This window comes from Apium graveolens, chromosome 9 (genome assembly GCF_009905375.1).
Source record: "Apium graveolens cultivar Ventura chromosome 9, ASM990537v1, whole genome shotgun sequence".
In the NCBI taxonomy this organism is placed as follows: Eukaryota; Viridiplantae; Streptophyta; class Magnoliopsida; order Apiales; family Apiaceae; genus Apium; species Apium graveolens.
The window spans coordinates 11512449-11530966 of NC_133655.1; the positions used below are offsets into that span (position 1 = coordinate 11512449).

At 35.5% G+C, this 18518-nt stretch overlaps 1 protein-coding gene across 1 annotated transcript; it reads left to right on the top strand.

Annotated features, from left to right (window-relative positions):
* Positions 1 to 1293: 1293 nt before the first annotated feature.
* Positions 1294 to 13320, top strand: LOC141683149 (beta-ureidopropionase). Its single transcript, XM_074487839.1, has 7 exons — positions 1294 to 1533; positions 1925 to 2068; positions 10320 to 10427; positions 10556 to 10744; positions 10827 to 11054; positions 11145 to 11369; positions 12798 to 13320. Exons 1-7 carry the CDS (start codon positions 1468 to 1470, stop codon positions 13161 to 13163), a joined length of 1326 nt encoding a protein of 441 aa, XP_074343940.1. The 5' UTR covers positions 1294 to 1467; the 3' UTR covers positions 13164 to 13320.
* Positions 13321 to 18518: the final 5198 nt, after the last annotated feature.

Below are 18518 nucleotides of genomic sequence, written 5' to 3' on the forward strand. Positions count from 1 at the left end.
CATTGCGGGATAGTGGCATTATGGACATCTTGATTCTGTCAACATCTCAATTATGATTGTGCTGGTTGATAGTAATCAATACTGTTCATTTTGTGTCTTATTTTAAATTTCCAAGCTAAATTCGACGCTGATGGAGTGATGGGTCAGCAACCAACTTAAAAAAATACTCCCTCAGTCCCTTTCAATTGTTTACATTTCTGAGTAAGTGTCCGACACGCATTTTAAGGTACATAAAAAATATAGTTATGTAACTTATTTTTGTAATTTTCTTTTTCTGAATAAAAGTTGAATGTTTTAATTTTTATTCAGAAAAACAAAATTGTAAAAAAAAATTACAAAACTATACTTTATATGCACCTTAAAATGCGTGTCGGACACTCTCAAAAAAATGTAAACAATTGAAAAAGACGGAGGGAGTAGTATTTTTGGTAATTTCTCAATATTTTTCCGCGATCGTCCATCGACACGGACTATCAGGCCAAATGTAAAACACAAATGTTTATTACAGTACCACCTCTATGTGAAAATATTCAGAACGAAAACAAAGTCCAACAGATACACATGCTTGCATTTCAATTTACTACTCCTGAATCCTGATTAGGCTTAGACTGCAACTTAGCCAAAATACAACTTTAAACCCCAATAACTAATTTTCATTTCCATAAGCCTTTTAGTCCAAAATTATCCCCTCCTTTAATGTGTTTCGATTTTTATTTGTTTTCGAATAAATTTATTTTGTTATTCAGAGTTTAGTACCCCTTCTCTTGATTTTTCTATCCTAGATATTAATTTTTTATTCTTTGTTAGAGTTATTTTGCGTTTTCTATACCTGTATATTAATTTTTTGTTCGTTGTAAGAGTTATTTTGTATTTATTTAAGTATGAGTTAATAAACTACATTATATTACACCTTAGCCCAAATACAACTCTAAACCCTAAACCCTGATAAACCATGAGCCCAGATTCAAAAGGGTTAAAATTGACTCTAAATGAGCCCAGATTCAAAAGGGTTAAATTGACTTTGGACCCAGAACGTCCAGTCATCCAATAATTTTATTTTTTTTACACATCTACACCTATCTTAAGTTTATTACACATGACAAACACACGTCAGTCACATTTTGGCACACGCCAACCACATATATTACATGTACACGTGTCCATCATCTGAATGTTAAAATGTCTAAATTCTAGAACATTTCAACGGCTATAATCTCATGTACCAACCCTTAAAACCTAATTGAAAGCCTATAAAAAACCTCTAAAAGGTGATTCATATATTATAATGTGTAGCACACCAACATTTATATAATTTTATTCTTATGCTTCTTCTTTAAATTCTTCTCTCATTCTCATTCCGAAGATGTCGCGAAAACAAGTTTTTCTATAATTATATTTTGTAGGAGCTATCTAGGGGCTACAGTACACAGTCCATTTTGTATTTTGTAATCTAAGTTAAAGTGTGATATGAGGAGTCGTCGAAGGAGAGTTATGATGAGTGGTCCTAGAATCAAATTCAAGTGCTCAAGTGAGGTACATGTATTTCTCCAATTACAACAAATTATTAGATAGTGTCTTTTATTTTGTTATAGATGTAATAAATTACGAATTTTATGATAGAATGATAACTTAGGTGAAGGAAATTTTAATTATTGGATAGTATTTTTTATTTTGTTATAGATCTAATAAATTACGAATTTTATTTATAGATCTGATAAACAATGATGACTTAGGTGAATGAAATTTTAATTTGATCTATTTTTAGTCACGTTTTTTATTCAATTTTAAATATTTGTAGATCTGAATTTTTATTTAATGAATTAATTATTATTTAAAAAAAGTATTCCGATTTCCTAAAAATTACCAATAAATCTTTTGAAAATATAAATACACTACTTCGACACACTCGATCATTTGAATCTAGGACACCACAATGGACAGCAAAGAAGAAGAAAAAGTGCCCGAAGCTAAATCCAGCCCCACATCATCAAACGACGCCGGATCACTCTGTGGCTTTGACTCTCTTCATCACTTGCTCCAGGCCTCTCTCCCTCCCAATCTTTTTCAGGTACTAGTCTTTATTACTTTCAAAGATTTCATCTTTCTTGCTTATTTCTTTTCGGGGTCATTTTTTTACAGTTTTACATATAATAATCTTAATTATCAAGACCTTTTGACTATAAAAAATGAATCTTGATGATTAGAGCCTTAAAGATTTGATCTTGAGTGAGTACTTGCTTTTATAATTTTTGTAAGCCAATGGGTGTATTAATTTGACTATTTCTTTTCTGGGTCATTTTCTTTTACAATTTACATATAATAATCTTGATTATTAGGACCTTTTGACAAAAAAAGAATCTTGATGATTAGGGCGTAAAAGATGTGATCTTGAATAATTGCTTACTTTTTGATTTTTGTTGGTTAATGGATAAAAGGCTCTAAGAATTTAGATTGGGTTGATAGAACTAGTATTCGTTGTTAGGCCAAGTGAAACTGGTATTCGGAGGAGTGTCTTGTTGGAGAAGGTTTTTTCTTGGTACTGAAATGGGGAATTTTAGTGTACAATTAGAGGATCTCCACTTTGGCCACATAATGCCTTAGACAATTCAGTTTGGCCGGACATAATTAATATCGTTTGTTGAGATAAGTAAAGGTGATATTTTGAGGAATGTCGTGTTTGAGAAGTTATTGATTAGTTCGGAGGTGTACGAGAGCTTGGAAGAAGGCGCGATGAGAGTAGAGGTTCTTGCACAAATTTGATAGACCATAGAGAATTAGGTGAAACAGATTATCAGCCGCCTGAGAGGGTGCATTCATTAAATGGTTGAGGACGCAAACATTGTGATATTTCTTTCTTCATGTGACAGATACATAAAGAACGAAATATCATAGCATTTGCGCCTTCAACCATTTTATCAGTGTACCCCCTCCAAGGCAGGTAACTTGCTTCATCAAATTCTTCGCAATCTGTCCGATTTGTGCAAGAACTTCTTCTCTCCTTGCGCTTTCTTCCAAGCTCTCATAAACCTCCGAAGTAATCAAGAACTTCTCCAACATGACATTCCTCTGAATATCAGCTTTGTTTATCCAGCAAGCGATATTGGTTCTGTCATGCCAAACTGGATTGTTGGGGTCTTCTGTAGGGAGAATGGTGATTCCCCAGCTGTAAACTTAGATTCCCCCATTTTAGTACCAGGAAACCTTCTTCTTCTGAACTTCAGCTTAGCTTGGCCCATCAAGCAATATTAGTTTTGTCAGGCCAAATTGGATTTCAAAAGTCTTCTGTACGGAGAGTCGTTCTTAATATGTACGATTGAAAAGTTTTTTTTGGTACTGAAATGGGGGATATTAAGCGTACAATTAGAGAATCACCACTCTCGCTATGGCTATGGAAGGCTTTAACAATTTAGTTTGGCCAGACAAAACTAATATCATTTGTTGGGATAAGCGAAGGTGATATTTCGTGTTAAAGAAGTTATTGATTTCTTCATAGGTGTATGAGAGGTTGGAAGAAGGTGCGAGTAGAGTAAAAGTTGTTGCACAAATTGGACAGATTGTTAAGAATTAGGTGAAGCAAGTTACAAGTCTGAGACTGTGCATTCATTAAATGGTTGAGTGCGCAAACGTTGTGATATTTTTTCATCATGTGACAGATACATAAAGAAGGAAATATCACAACATTTGCACCTTCAACCATTTTATCAGTGTACCCCCCTCTAACGTAGGTAACTTGCTTCACCCAATTGTTTGTCGTCTGCGATTTGTGCACGAACATCTCTTCTTACGTTTTCTTCCAAGCTCTTATACACCTCCGAAGTAATCAAGAACTTCTCTAACATGGCTTTGTTTACCAACAAGCGATATTTGTTTTGTCACGCCAAACTGGATTCTTAGAGCCTTTTGTAGGGAGAGTGGTGATTCCCCGGTTATATACTTAGATTTCCACATTTTAGTACCAGAAAAAACCTTCTTCTACATTGCATTTCTCTATAGTTCAGCTTAGCTTGGCCCATCAAGCCATATTAGTTCTCTCAGGCCAAACTGGATTCCTGGAGTCTTCTGTACGGAGAGTCGTGAATCCCCTATAGATGGATTCATAATTTTTACGATGAACAATAGGGCCTAAAAGATATAATCCTGAGTAAGTACTTGCTTCTATAATTTGTGTTGGATTTGTTGTTAATGGATTTTATATTTGTGTATACAGAAGGCTTTAAGAACCTAGTTTGGGTTGACATTACTAGTATTTATTTTTAGGCCAAGTGCAACTGGTATACGGAGGAGTGTCGTGTTGGAAAAGGTTTTTTTTGGTACTGTGAAATGGGGGATACTAAGCGTACAATTAGAGAATCATCACTCTCGCTATGAAAAGCTTTAACAATTCAGTTTGCCCAGACAAAACTAATATCTTTTCTTGGGATAAGCAAAGGTGATATTTCGAGGAATGTCTTGTAAAAGAAGTTATTGATTACTTCAGAGGTGTAAGAGAGGTTGGAAGAAGGTGCGAGTAGAGTAGAAGTTGTTGCACAAATTGGATAGCTGGTAAAGAATTAGGTGAAGCAAGTTACCAGTCTGAGAGGGTGCATTCATTAAATGGTTGAGTGCGCAAACGTTGTGATATTTTTTCTTCATGTGACTGATAAATAAAGAAGGAAATATTACAACATTTGCACCTTCAACCATTTTATCAGTGTACCTTCTTTAACGCAGGTAACTTGCTTCACCCATTTGTTTGCCATATGTCCGATTTGTGCAAGAACTTCTTCTTTCCTTGTGTTTTCTTCCAAGCTCTCATGCACCTCCGAAGTAACAAGAACTTCTCCAACATGACATTTCTCTGAATATCGGCTTTGTTTACCCAATAAGCGATATTTGTTTTGTCACGCCAAACTGGATTGTTGGAGCCTTCTGTATGGAGAGTGGTGATTCCCCGGTTGTAGACTTAGATCCCCTCATTTTGTACCAGAAAAATCCTTCTCTATAATACATTTCTCTAAAGTTCAACTTAGCTTGGCCCATTAAGCAATGTTAGTTCTGTCAGGCCAAACTGGATTTCTGGGTACGAAGAGTCGTGAATCCCCAATAGATGGATTCATAATATCTACGATGAACAGTAGGGCCAAAAGATATAATCTTAAGTACTTCCTTCTATAATTTGTGTTAGTTAATGGATTTGTTGTTATTGTATTTTATATCTGTATATACAGAAGGCTTTATGAAACTAGTTTGGGTTGACATAACTAGTAATCGTTGTTAGGCCAAGTGAAACTGGTATACAGAGGAGTGTCGTGTTGGAAAAGTTTTTTTGGGTACTGAAATGGGTGATCTTAAGCGTACAATTAGAGAATCACCACTCTCGCTATGGCAATTCCGTTTGGCCGGAGAAAACTAATATCATTTGTTGGGATAAGCAAAGGTGATATTTCGAGGAATGCCGTTTTAGAGAAGTTATTGATTATTTCGGAGGTGTATGAGAGGTTGGAAGAAGGTACGAGTAGAGTAGAAGTTGTTGCACAAATTGGACAGCTGGTAAAGAATTAGGTGAAGCAAGTTACCGGTCTGAGAGGGTGCATTCATTAAATGGTTGAGTGCGCACACGTTGTGATATTTTTTTCTTCACGTGACTGATACATAAAGAAGGAAATATCACAACATTTGCACCTTCAACCATTTGATCAGTGTACCCCCTAAAATGCAGGTAACTTGCTTCACCCATTTTTTTGCATTTGTCTGATTTGTGCAAGAACTGCTTCTTTCCTTGCATTTTCTTCGAAGCTCTCATACACCTCCGAAGTTATCAAGAACTTCTCCAACATGACATTTTTCTGAATATCGGCTTTGTTTACCCAGCAAACGATATTTGTTTTGTCACGCCAAACTGGGTTATTGGAGCCTTCTGTATGAAGAGTACTGATTCCCCGGTTGTAGACTTAGATCTCCCCATTTTTGTACCAGAAAAAACCTTCTTCTATAATGCATTTCTCTAAAGTTCAGCTTAGCTTGGCCCATCAAGCAATATTAGTTCTGTCAGGCCAAACTGGATTTCTGGAGTCTTCTGTACGAAGAGTCGTGAATCCCCAATAGATGGATTCATAATATCTACGATGAAAAGTAGGGCCAAAATATATAATCTCGAGTAAGTACTTCTTTCAATAATTTGTGTTAGTTAATGGATTTGTTGTTATTGTATTTTATATTTGTATATACAGAAGGCTTTATGAAACTAGTTTGGGTTGACATAACTAGTATTCGTTGTTAGGCCAAGTGAAACTGGTATACGGAGGAGTGTCGTGTTGGAAAAGTTTTTTTGGGTACTGAAATGGGTGATCTTAAGCGTACAATTAGAGAATCACCACTCTCGCTATGAAAATTCAGTTTGGCCGGAGAAAACTAATATCATTTGTTGGGATAAGCAAAGGTTATATTTCGAGGAATGGCGTGTTAGAGAAGTTATTGATTATTTCAGAGGTGTATGAGAGGTTGGAAGGAGGTACGAGTAGAGTAGAAGTTGTTGCACAAATTGGATAGCTGGTAAAGAATTAGGTGAAGCAAGTTATCGGTCTGAGAGGGTGCATTCATTAAATGGTTGAGTGCGCAAACGTTGTGATATTTCTTTCTTCATGTGACTGATACATAAAGAAGGAAATATCACAACATTTGCACCTTCAACCATTTGATCAGTGTACCCCCTCTAACGCAGGTAACTTGCTTCACCCATTTGTTTGCATATGTCCGATTTGTGCAAGAACTGCTTCTTTCCTTGCGTTTTCTTCGAAGCTCCCATACACCTCCGAAGTAATCAAGAACTTCTCCAACATGACATTTTTCTGAATATCGGCTTTGTTTACCCAACAAACGATATTTGTTCTATCATGCCAAACTGCATTGTTGGAGCCTTCTGTATGAAGAGTACTGATTCCCCGGTTGTAGACTTGGATCTCCCCATTTTTGTATCAGAAAAGCCCTTCTATAATGCATTTCTCTAAAGTTCAGCTTAGCTTGGCCCATCAAACAATATTTGTTCTGTCAGGCCAAACTGGATTTCTGGAGTCTTTTGTATGAAGAGTCGTGAATCCCCAATAGATGGATTCATAATATCTACGATGAACAGTAGGGCCAAAAGATATAATCTCGAGTAAGTACTTCCTTCTATAATTTGTGTTACTTAATGGATTTGTTGTTATTGTATTTTATATTTGTATATACAGAAGGCTTTATGAAACTAGTTTGGGTTGACATAACTAGTATTCGTTGTTAGGCCAAGTGAAACTGGTATACGGAGGAGTGTCGTGTTGGAAAAGTTTTTTTGGGTACTGAAATGGGTGATCTTAAGCGTACAATTAGAGAATCACCACTCTCGCTATGGCAATTCAGTTTGGCCGGAGAAAACTAATATCATTTGTTGGGATAAGTTATTGATAAAGAAGTTATTAATTATTTCGAGGAATGGCGTGTTAGAGAAGTTATTGATTATTTCGGAGGTGTATGAGAGGTTGGAAGGAGGTACGAGTAGAGTAGAAGTTGTTGCACAAATTGGATAGCTGGTAAAGAATTAGGTGAAGCAAGTTATCGGTCTGAGAGGGTGCATTCATTAAATGGTTGAGTGCGCAAACGTTGTGATATTTCTTTCTTCATGTGACTGATACATAAAGAAGGAAATATCACAACATTTGCACCTTCAACCATTTGATCAGTGTACCCCCTCTAACGCAGGTAACTTGCTTCACCCATTTGTTTGCATATGTCCGATTTGTGCAAGAACTGCTTCTTTCCTTGCGTTTTCTTCGAAGCTCCCATACACCTCCGAAGTAATCAAGAACTTCTCCAACATGACATTTTTCTGAATATCGGCTTTGTTTACCCAACAAACGATATTTGTTCTATCATGCCAAACTGCATTGTTGGAGCCTTCTGTATGAAGAGTACTGATTCCCCGGTTGTAGACTTGGATCTCCCCATTTTTGTATCAGAAAAGCCCTTCTATAATGCATTTCTCTAAAGTTCAGCTTAGCTTGCCCCATCAAGCAATATTTGTTCTGTCAGGCCAAACTGGATTTCTGGAGTCTTCTGTATGAAGAGTCGTGAATCCCCAATAGATGGATTCATAATATCTACGATGAACAGAAGGGCCAAAAGATATAATCTCGAGCAAGTACTTCCTTCTATAATTTGTGTTACTTAATGGATTTGTTGTTATTGTATTTTATATTTGTATATACAGAAGGCTTTATGAAACTAGTTTGGGTTGACATAACTAGTATTCGTTGTTAGGCCAAGTGAAACTGGTATACGGAGGAGTGTCGTGTTGGAAAAGTTTTTTTGGGTACTGAAATGGGTGATCTTAAGCGTACAATTAGAGAATCACCACTCTCGCTATGACAATTCAGTTTGGCCGGAGAAAACTAATATCATTTGTTGGGATAAGTTATTGATAAAGAAGTTATTAATTATTTCGAGGGATGGCGTGTTAGAGAAGTTATTGATTATTTCGGAGGTGTATGAGAGGTTGGAAGGAGGTACGAGTAGAGTAGAAGTTGTTGCACAAATTGGATAGCTGGTAAAGAATTAGGTGAAGCAAGTTACCTGTCTAAGTTACCTGTCTGAGAGGGTGCATTCATTAAATGGTTGAGTGCGCAAACGTTGTGATATTTCTTTCTTCATGTGACTGATACATAAAGAAGGAAATATCACAACATTTGCACCTTCAACCATTTGATCAGTGTACCCCCTCTAACGCAGGTGACTTGCTTCACCCATTTGTTTGCATATGTCCGATTTGTGCAAGAACTGCTTCTTTCCTTGCGTTTTCTTCGAAGCTCTCATACACCTCCGAAGTAATCAAGAACTTCTCCAACATGACATTTTTCTGAATATCGGCTTTGTTTACCCAACAAACGATATTTGTTCTGTCACACCAAACTGGATTGTTGGAGCCTTCTGTATGAAGAGTACTGATTCCCCGGTTGTAGACTTGGATCTCCCCATTTTTGTACTAGAGAAATCCTTCTATAATGCATTTCTCTAAAGTTCAGCTTAGCTTGGCCCATCAAGCAATATTTGTTCTGTCAGGCCAAACTGGATTTCTGGAGTCTTCTGTATGAAGAGTCGTGAATCGCCAATAGATGGATTCATAATATCTAGGATGACCAGTAGAGCCAAAAGATATAATCTCGAGTAAGTACTTCCTTCTATAATTTGTGTTAGTTAATGGATTTGTTGTTATTGTATTTTATATTTGTGTATACAAAAGGTTTTATGAAATTAGTTTGGGTTGACATAACTAAGTGAAACTGGTATACGGAGGAGTGTCGTGTTGGAAAGGTTTTGTTGGATACTGAAATGGGGGGATCTTAAGCGTACAATTAGAGAATCACCACTCTCGCTATGGAAGGATTTAACAATTCAGTTTGACCGGAAAAAAACTAATATCGTTTGTTGGGATTAGCAAAGGTTATTTCGAGGAATGCCTTATTAGAGAAGTTATTGATTACTTCGGAGGTGTATGAGAGGTTGGAAGAAGGTGCGAGTAGAGTAGAAGTTGATGCACAAATTGGATAGATTGTAAAGAGTTAGGTGAAGCGAGTTACCAGTCTGAGAGGGTGCATTCATTAAATGGTTGAGTGCGCAAATATTTCTTTCTTCATGTGAAAGATACATAAAGAAGGAATCAACCATTTTATCATTGTGCCCCTCTAAGGCATGTCACTTGCTTCACCCCAATTGTTTGTCATCTGTCCGATTTGTGCAAGAACTTGTTCTCTCCATTCGCTTTCTTCCAATCTCTCGTACACCTCCGAAGTAATCAAGAACTTCTCCAACATGGCATTCCTGCATTCCTCTGAATATCAGCTTTGTTTACCCAACAAGCGATATTTGTTTTGTCACGCCAAACTGGATTCTTGGAGTCTTTTGTAGGGAGAGTGGTGATTTTCCGGTTATAGACTTGGATTTCCCCATTTTAGTATCAGAAAAAACTTTCTTCTACATTTCATTTCACTATAGTTCAGCTTAGCTTGGCCCATCAAGCAATATTAGTTCTGTCAGGCCAAACTGGATTTCTGGAGTCTTCTGTACGGAGCAATAGATGGATTCATAATATGTACGATGAACAGTAGGGCCTAATATATATAATCTTGAGTTAGTACTTGCTTCTATAATTTGTGTTAGTTAATGGATTTGTTGTTATTGTATTTTATTTCTGGAGTCTGCACATTGAAGATTAGTCTGGTGGTCATCACCTTTCTGTTTTATAAGATGGGTATGTAATGATGACGTTACTATATTTTTCAAAGCATTTGTGATAAATAAATATTTTGTAGGAAGTGAGTCGTGTGCTTCTTGGTCTGAATTGTGGGATACCTCTGGAATCTGCACATATTCCCGAACCTGCCAAGGAACTATCCCTCAAACAGGACTTTGATCTTCAGGTAAGACCAGATGAGATATTTTTTGCAAGTTATGTGAAACAGGGAAATGACATGTGCTTCTTATACATCATTTAAGATATTAAAAATAGTAGAACAGTATCTGATTACTACTTTCTGTGTTCCCCCAGGCATATTCCTTTCATGCTGACAAGGAGATACTAAGAGAACCTCGAGTAGTAAGAGTTGGTCTCATTCAGAATTCGATTGCTCTTCCCACTACTGCATCCTTTTCGGACCAGAAAAGAGCCATCTTTCAGAAGTTGAAGCCCATAATCAATGCTGCAGGTGTTTCAGGAGTCAATATATTATGCTTACAAGTAAGACTTAGCATTAAAAAACTGGAAGTAAATGTAGTGTGATCATATACAAGTCAATTATAACGGCTAGTATTCTCAACAGGAAGCTTGGACAATGCCGTTTGCATTTTGTACTCGTGAGAAAAGATGGTGTGAATTTGCTGAGCCAGTTGACGGAGAATCAACACAGTTTCTTCAGGAATTTGCTAGAAAATACAATATGGTCATAGTAAGTCCAATTCTTGAAAGAGACTTGAAACATGGGGAGACAATGTGGAATACTGCCATCGTAATTGGTAATCATGGAAACATAATTGGCAAGCATCGGAAGGTATTATTTGTACATATTTACATCTTCGTTGCCATTAATAATTTACTCCAAGCTGCATGCTAAGCTGAATACTTGTTTACTGTATGGCAGAATCATATACCCAGAGTTGGTGACTTTAATGAGAGTACATACTATATGGAGGGAAATACTGGACATCCTGTATTTGAGACCATTTACGGGAAGATTGCTGTTAATATTTGTTATGGAAGGCACCATCCCCTTAACTGGTTGGCTTTTGGCTTAAATGGTGCTGAAATTGTTTTCAACCCTTCAGCTACTGTTGGTGAGCTAAGCGAACCAATGTGGCCTATCGAGGTTTTTCTCTTTTTCCTCAACTTAATTGTGTTTAGCTCATTTTGGTTCTCAAAACCTACTTGCAGGAACTAGAAACTGATTAGTTTCGAAAAGATTTGTAAATATATTTTTAAGCAATTGGCAACAATCTATCTAGCGTTCCATTCACATTACTAAAACTGTATAATTTGAATTTGTATAACATCAATAAAAAAGTTAAGCACTGATAGTTAAATGGGCTGTAAGGTTGGTATCAAATTCTTACTGTGCCAGTTTCATACCTTACATATTTGTTGGTTTCCAAATTTCTATCGGGTTAAATATAAAGTATTCGACGGTATAAATTGACAAATTTGAAATACTAAAAAAAATTCAGTGGGATTTATCTTCTGTAAATTCATGTTGGGCTTTTTTAAAAATTTTAAGTCTTGACATTATAAAAATACAATTAGATATTCTCTTTACAGTACCCCATATGCCCGTTGTATTACTGTTCCCATAGTTTTCATAAATCCTAGGGCGGTCTTGTGTATAAATATTGGTGTTCCCCACCACCACCCATCTGAAAAACATGAGTATTCAGGAGGTGCCCATTAGTAATTAGACGCGGCTGAATCAGATGAAGGTGATGAAGAGGTATCATAAATTTTTAAATCCGTTGTCGGACACCCACACACGCGGAAATATGTTTGAACCTAGACGGAGACTAATTAAATATGATATTTCTTCATCTCCATCATCTGATTCCATCGCATCCTGTATTGACTTGCCGGAAAATCATGCTTTCCAGTTGGGTGGTGGCGTGGTGCTGTAAGATGACATGTGGATTCTGTATTCTGTAGACATAAATCAATGTATATATCCACACATACAGCAGCTAATTTTATGGAAACTCATGTGTCGAGTTATTATTGTATTTCCGTAACCAAGTTTTTTTATATATTAGGGGTGTGTGTGTGTGTGTGTATATGTATAGGTCAGAATCCACAAATTATCATAGACAACCTCCACCAATTTGAAAAACTTAGAAGTCCGCAAGATATGTTAGTTTTTTTCTTTGCTAAATGAGATGTAACTATGTAAGTTTCAAGCAGGCCCTTTATAAATTTAGTACCTACCTAATATAATTTTCAACGTAATTACTAGTGTTTGATTTGTTTCCCAAGTATGAATATTAATTTTGGAGTTATAGTGATGTATATGGAAAAATGATAGTAGGCAAACTATTAATTTAGAATTGCATTTACCTGATCTTTTGCAGTTTTAGTGAAGTGCAAGGAATGTTTACATGATTTCATTACAAATGTGTATATAAACACCATCGTTTTCCTTAAAATGGAAATCAAATTTTAGCTTACAAAATGATAATCATTACAAAATGATTCCGGCTCTAAATCTGGGATTCATCCAATTTCTTGGGATAAATTTGACTTGTGGACATGTTTGCAGGCACGGAATGCTGCTATTGCTAACAGTTACTTTGTTGGATCAATCAATCGTGTTGGGACTGAGACCTTCCCTAACCCATTTACCTCCGGTGATGGTAAGCCGCAACACAGTGATTTCGGACATTTCTACGGCTCTAGTCACTTTTCTGCGCCAGATGCATCGTGTTCGCCTTCTTTATCCCGATATAGAGATGGATTGATGATATCAGATATGGATCTCAATCTGTGTAGACAACTCAAGGACAAATGGGGTTTCCGAATGACTGCCAGATATGAGCTTTATAAAGATATGCTTGCTCGTTACGTGGAGCCTCAGTTTGAGCCCCAAGTTATTTCCGATCCATCAGTGCATAAGAGCCTTTCTTAAGTACCATTGTATAATGTTCTGATAGATAATGACAAGTGAATATCTGTGTGTTCATGAAATAACATGTGTATTTTGCTCGTATTTTTTAGCAAGAGAATTTTATTTGTTACGATATAATCATCTTCATAGATAATCAAAGAGGGACTATTGACATTTATCTTTGGTGGTCTTTTCGAGTTCCTACTTGGATTCGACATAAGATTTTCACCGGCCTAAACTGCAGATGAAGGGTCCAGGATTATGCAATCATGCCACATATTTTGTGATTTGTGTGTTAATATAGTGTCTCCAGAAGACCATAAAATCAAGGCAGGGGATTGTAAACAGCAGGAAGGATGAAACTACATCCTTGTTAAATTTGTTATGAACTGGTTTTGAATGTCGATATTAAGATACTAGCTAAGTGTCGTTATGAATCAAAGGCTTCTAGTCTAGTTATTAAACGATAAATAATTTTCTAATTTATGAAGAAGCCCATTTGACATACAATCTCAACCACTCAGAACCATGAAATCACCATTTTTCAAAAGTATACATATATATATGAAGATTTAGTGGTTTATTCATTTAAGTTTTTAGGGTCACGTTTCTTTTACAACAAATTAGACTATGAACTTTTTCTAGGTAACCCGCAGCCGCTATTATTTGGGTGTGTACTGGGCAAATCCTACAGGTAAATCACGTGAATCAAGGTAAACCGCATTTAAGCGACAGACTCTCGCTTAGGAGGCATAATTGTAAATTATTCTCATGAAACCTGTGTCCAAGAGGATAGTTATCCCCTTTTTAACCAACTGAGCCAGCACTTGCGGGCGACTAAGAACTCTTAGAACCTATACATTAGGTAAGTTACTGACATTCCCAAGAAAAACTCGCCTTACTTCGTATTTTTATATTTTTCAGCTGAATTTTGTATTTTATATTTAAATTATGAGATATTTTGACAATTAAATTCAGAGAATCTATTAGAAAATTAGTGTCCTAGAGCAACATTTTCCTGATTTATAGTATTAATTAGGATTTTCCTGCAGAATTCGCTTTATTCTTTAGTATTAATATATTATTTACGTAGAGTTCAACTTTAGGATTTTGTTTTATTTGTAGTATTGATTAGGATTCCGCAGCAGAATTACATATGCAAAATATCGTTTTGATGTATTATATTTTGTAAACATTTTTAAACATACACAACGATGTATATATGTTTAAATCTTGAGAGTCTATTTAAAATATCGGGTTCTGCAGCAAAATTCACAGAATTCACATATTTATGAGATACTATTTTAAATATTGGTTCTAAGTTGAGCTCGTTAATAGATTGATCCATGAATTTTATTAGATTTTGTAAATTTCTGAAATGTTTAAATTCTACGAAAACTTGGATATTGACTTTTTTAATTTTATAAAGATTTTTTATTTATTATTATTATTTCATAATATCATATATCAACTAATAGCATTGTTACAATATTATAATTCAAAATAAATCACAAGATTGAGTAACTAGTTTAACTCGTCTGCTATCCTCAATCGCGTTATATTCGTCTTCGTCATCTTGTTGATTTATGGCAGTACGAGGTCCATTATTTTATATAAAATTAGAAATGTTAGCTCTCCAAATATGTGCTTTAGTTCTTTATTGTTGACATAAAAATTTCTTTGTTGAAATGAATCTAGAATTAGTACATAAAATTTTTATTTAAAATATAATAATAATAAGATATCATAAATTAAATTAGTCTTTAAAAATAGAGAATTTACCAAAAATACTAACTTTTCTAAGTTTTTTTGCAATTTTACTATTTTCTGATTTTTTTTTTGTAAAAATACGGAATCAAACAAAATCAACCAGAATCAACCAGATATGCAACTAGTTGAATAAAGTTTTTTTGTTTGATTTGAGGTTGCATGTAGTTGCAGAAACTCATCAAAGGTTGCATGCAGTTGATTCCAGTTGCCAAAAAACCGTATTTTTGCAAAAAAGATAATTGAAAAATAGTATTTTTGCAAATTAAAAAGTATTTTTGCAATTTTTTTAAAAAAGTGACAATATTTTTAGCAAAAATGTTTTTAGCCTTGGGTATTTTTTAAAAAAGCCCTTAAAAATATTTATACTAAATTTCATGATTAAAATTACTTATAAATAAATTTTTAATGGTATTACGATATATGACCAACTAGAGATCCGATTGATTGTAATTTGTGAGTAAACATGTTTAAAAGGAGGACAATTATTCAAAATCCTTCGAGTTGTCATCTAATACGGATGTATTTAATTAAGATTTTGAAAGATTTTTTTGGATTTTGAAAATTCCAGAATAATCAATTTGGATTCTAAAAAATCATTTAAAAGGAGAATTTCGTACAACAATATTTTGGAGATTGATGGTCGGAATAAAGATCAAAGGTGGTGTTTGAGGACGGAGTAAGGTTGTGTATGATGGTGGATGAGATTGTATGATGACTTCTCAAATAAGAATATGGTTTTCTTTATTCTTTATCAAATGTCAACTCATGTCTCATACAAGTGCCTACGTACCATATTTATAGGGATCAAGCCTTACGTAGTTCACGGGAAACAAGTTATCTAGGTTAGGGTTAGGGTTTTTTCTATCCGTGCAGTCCAAGCCCATATCTAAGTCAGGCCTTCAGCCAAACAGTCACGTAAACCTCGACCGGCCCTACACGCTTCTTACAATCTCGCGACATCTCCGCATTTCTTCCAGTGATTGTAGGAATGTCCCGTGTCGGCCCCAAAATTCATGAACAACTCAGTCATCTATGAGTCATTTTCCATATTTCAGATAAATTCATCTAATGCGAGCCGACCTGATCACCTCGGCTCGCACCAGCCCTTCTTAGACAAATAAATTAGCCCTCTCCTTCATTATTCCACTAGAAGCGAGCTCACAAGCCCAGCTCGTGTGTGTATAGGCTCATTCAGCTCATACACGATGTGGGCTGGAAGTCATGTGGGGGGCTTGCAGCCCCACCAATCCTGATTATAAGGTGATGCGAGCTCATGAGCCCAGCACATACAATGTATCCACGAGCCCAAATCATACAATGCAAGCTCAGCTCATATAATGAGCCCACGAACCCAGCTTACACAATGAGCCCACAAGCCCAGCTCGCACAACGAGCCCACGAGCCCAGCTCGCGTAATGAGCCCAGCATATAAATATTTTGTGTTCTTTAAAGACTCATGCTTTTAACAGACAGACCTAGGTGCGAGCCCATTATCCCAGCTCGTGATTTCCAGTAATATAGGCCCAACTAGGGCCCATGCCCAAAAGCGGGCATAACAACTACCCCTCAAAATTCCTAGTCGTATTTTGGGGCTTGGAATTTTTTCTTAAACACCTGATTATATGTTCCTGGGAATGCGAGCCCACAAGGTCGCTTCTACCTTTACACCTATATTATGCGAGCCCATGGGACCGCGTGCATGTCTGGCCGCCTCGCACATCTCCCAATAGTAGTGTCTTTTAACTGGTTGAAAGCTGTAAGACAGCTGTTATAGGGATCTGTTGAAAGAGATATGTCCTAAGTCCAATCATGTATGAGGATTTAGGAATAACTTTTATGTAATCTGTTTTGATTTCATTGATATTAGTAAAAGACTTGTTTTATTTTTATTGCGGGCTCTATCTATTTTAAGTGTTTAAATAAGATATACCACAGTTTAGAGTAAAACTTTTTATGAATTTTGATGAGATCATAATAATGAGACCTAAAAGATGATAACTCTAAACTTAAATAGTTCCTGGTCGTAGGATTATTAACTGGTAATTAATAATCCGCAAAGATCAGTACATACTATGCTTGCTTCATTATGAAGGTTGTCTGTTCTCATAGAATTTGTGTGGTGACAGTAAAGCTAGTATGTAGGTGCTTATTATAGAATAAGTTCACTGAACATGACTCACACAGCTGAACAACTGATGGAGTTCACTCACGTGTCAGTAGTTTTTCACATAGTGATAGTTGTACAAGTATCCTTAGACTTGAGGTCATCATAGTCATCTTGTGTACACTGAACTATGCTTTGGTTTAGTTCTTAGTCTCCAGGGACAATTATAAGGGCTCTACTGGGTATAGGAATTTGTACACGAAGATAGTGTATGATCAATAAAGGATCTACCCCTTCCAGTGAAGAAAGAGAATGTTCAATGCTGATCCACTTATGCTAGTTCAGGAATCTCTGGCCAGAGTGAATAAAATTAGAAAGGAGTTTCTAATTTACATTAAACAGAACTAAGCATAATAAATGGCAAAGCAAATGATTAAATAAGATAGGCTTGACACGAGTTCCATGCCTTATATTTAATCATGACATTGCAGGGTAGAAGGAATTAATTGTACGGTAACTATTCACTGAATGGGTTCTTGGTATTCTAAGCAGTGAATTTCTATTATCCGGATAGTCGCGATATGCTGAGAAGTATCCCTCGCGATGTAGAGTAAATATGATTAATTAATTAATCATATTTAATGAATTAGAGAATTTATATAAATAATGATAAAATTGTTTTATTATTATTTATTTCTACTACCGGCTTAATATTGAACCTACAGGGTCACACCATAAAAGAGAATGATTTAATGGTGGAGGAATTAATTAATAATGGCTGGTAATTATTTATTTGTGAAATAAATAATTAATTAGAAAATTTAATAATTGATTAAATGGGATTTAATTAATTATAAATTAATTAAGAAAAGTTTTTAATATTATTAATTAAGAATTTAATTTTGGAAAATAAATAAAGTGAGGGAATTATTTCTAAAGTGTTTAGAAAAAGGATTAATAATTAAAAGGTGTTTTAATTATTAGTTAATAGGTTAATAAAAATATAGGGTTAATAATAATAATATTTTATGGGAAAATTTTCAGCTGAAAATTTTGCCTATAAATATACTATTATAAACCCTTATTTTGCCTTAACCTAAAAATTTACAAAAACCCTAATTCTCTCCGCCTCCTCCTCCATTACATCGATTTCTTGGTGGATATCGGTGGAGTGCTTCACACTTGAGGAGCAGCTGCTAAGAATCTCCGCTCGTGGTTCTTGGATCGCTTTTAAAGGTCAGAAACGATCCCTCGATTTACATCATCATCTGTATGCGTATTATATGGATTTTATATCAAGAAAAATATTTTACCATGCTTCCGTGATAGATAAAATCCTACATCTGTGTCATCCACTAGGATGATGACACGTGTCATCATCACTTTCTCTCTCTTATCCCCTAAAAATATGAGATATTCACTTGCCATTTCTCACTTTTCCAAAAACATTAACAAATTGTTGTACCTTTTGCTCAAGTATCTATCACGACCAAGACAATTAT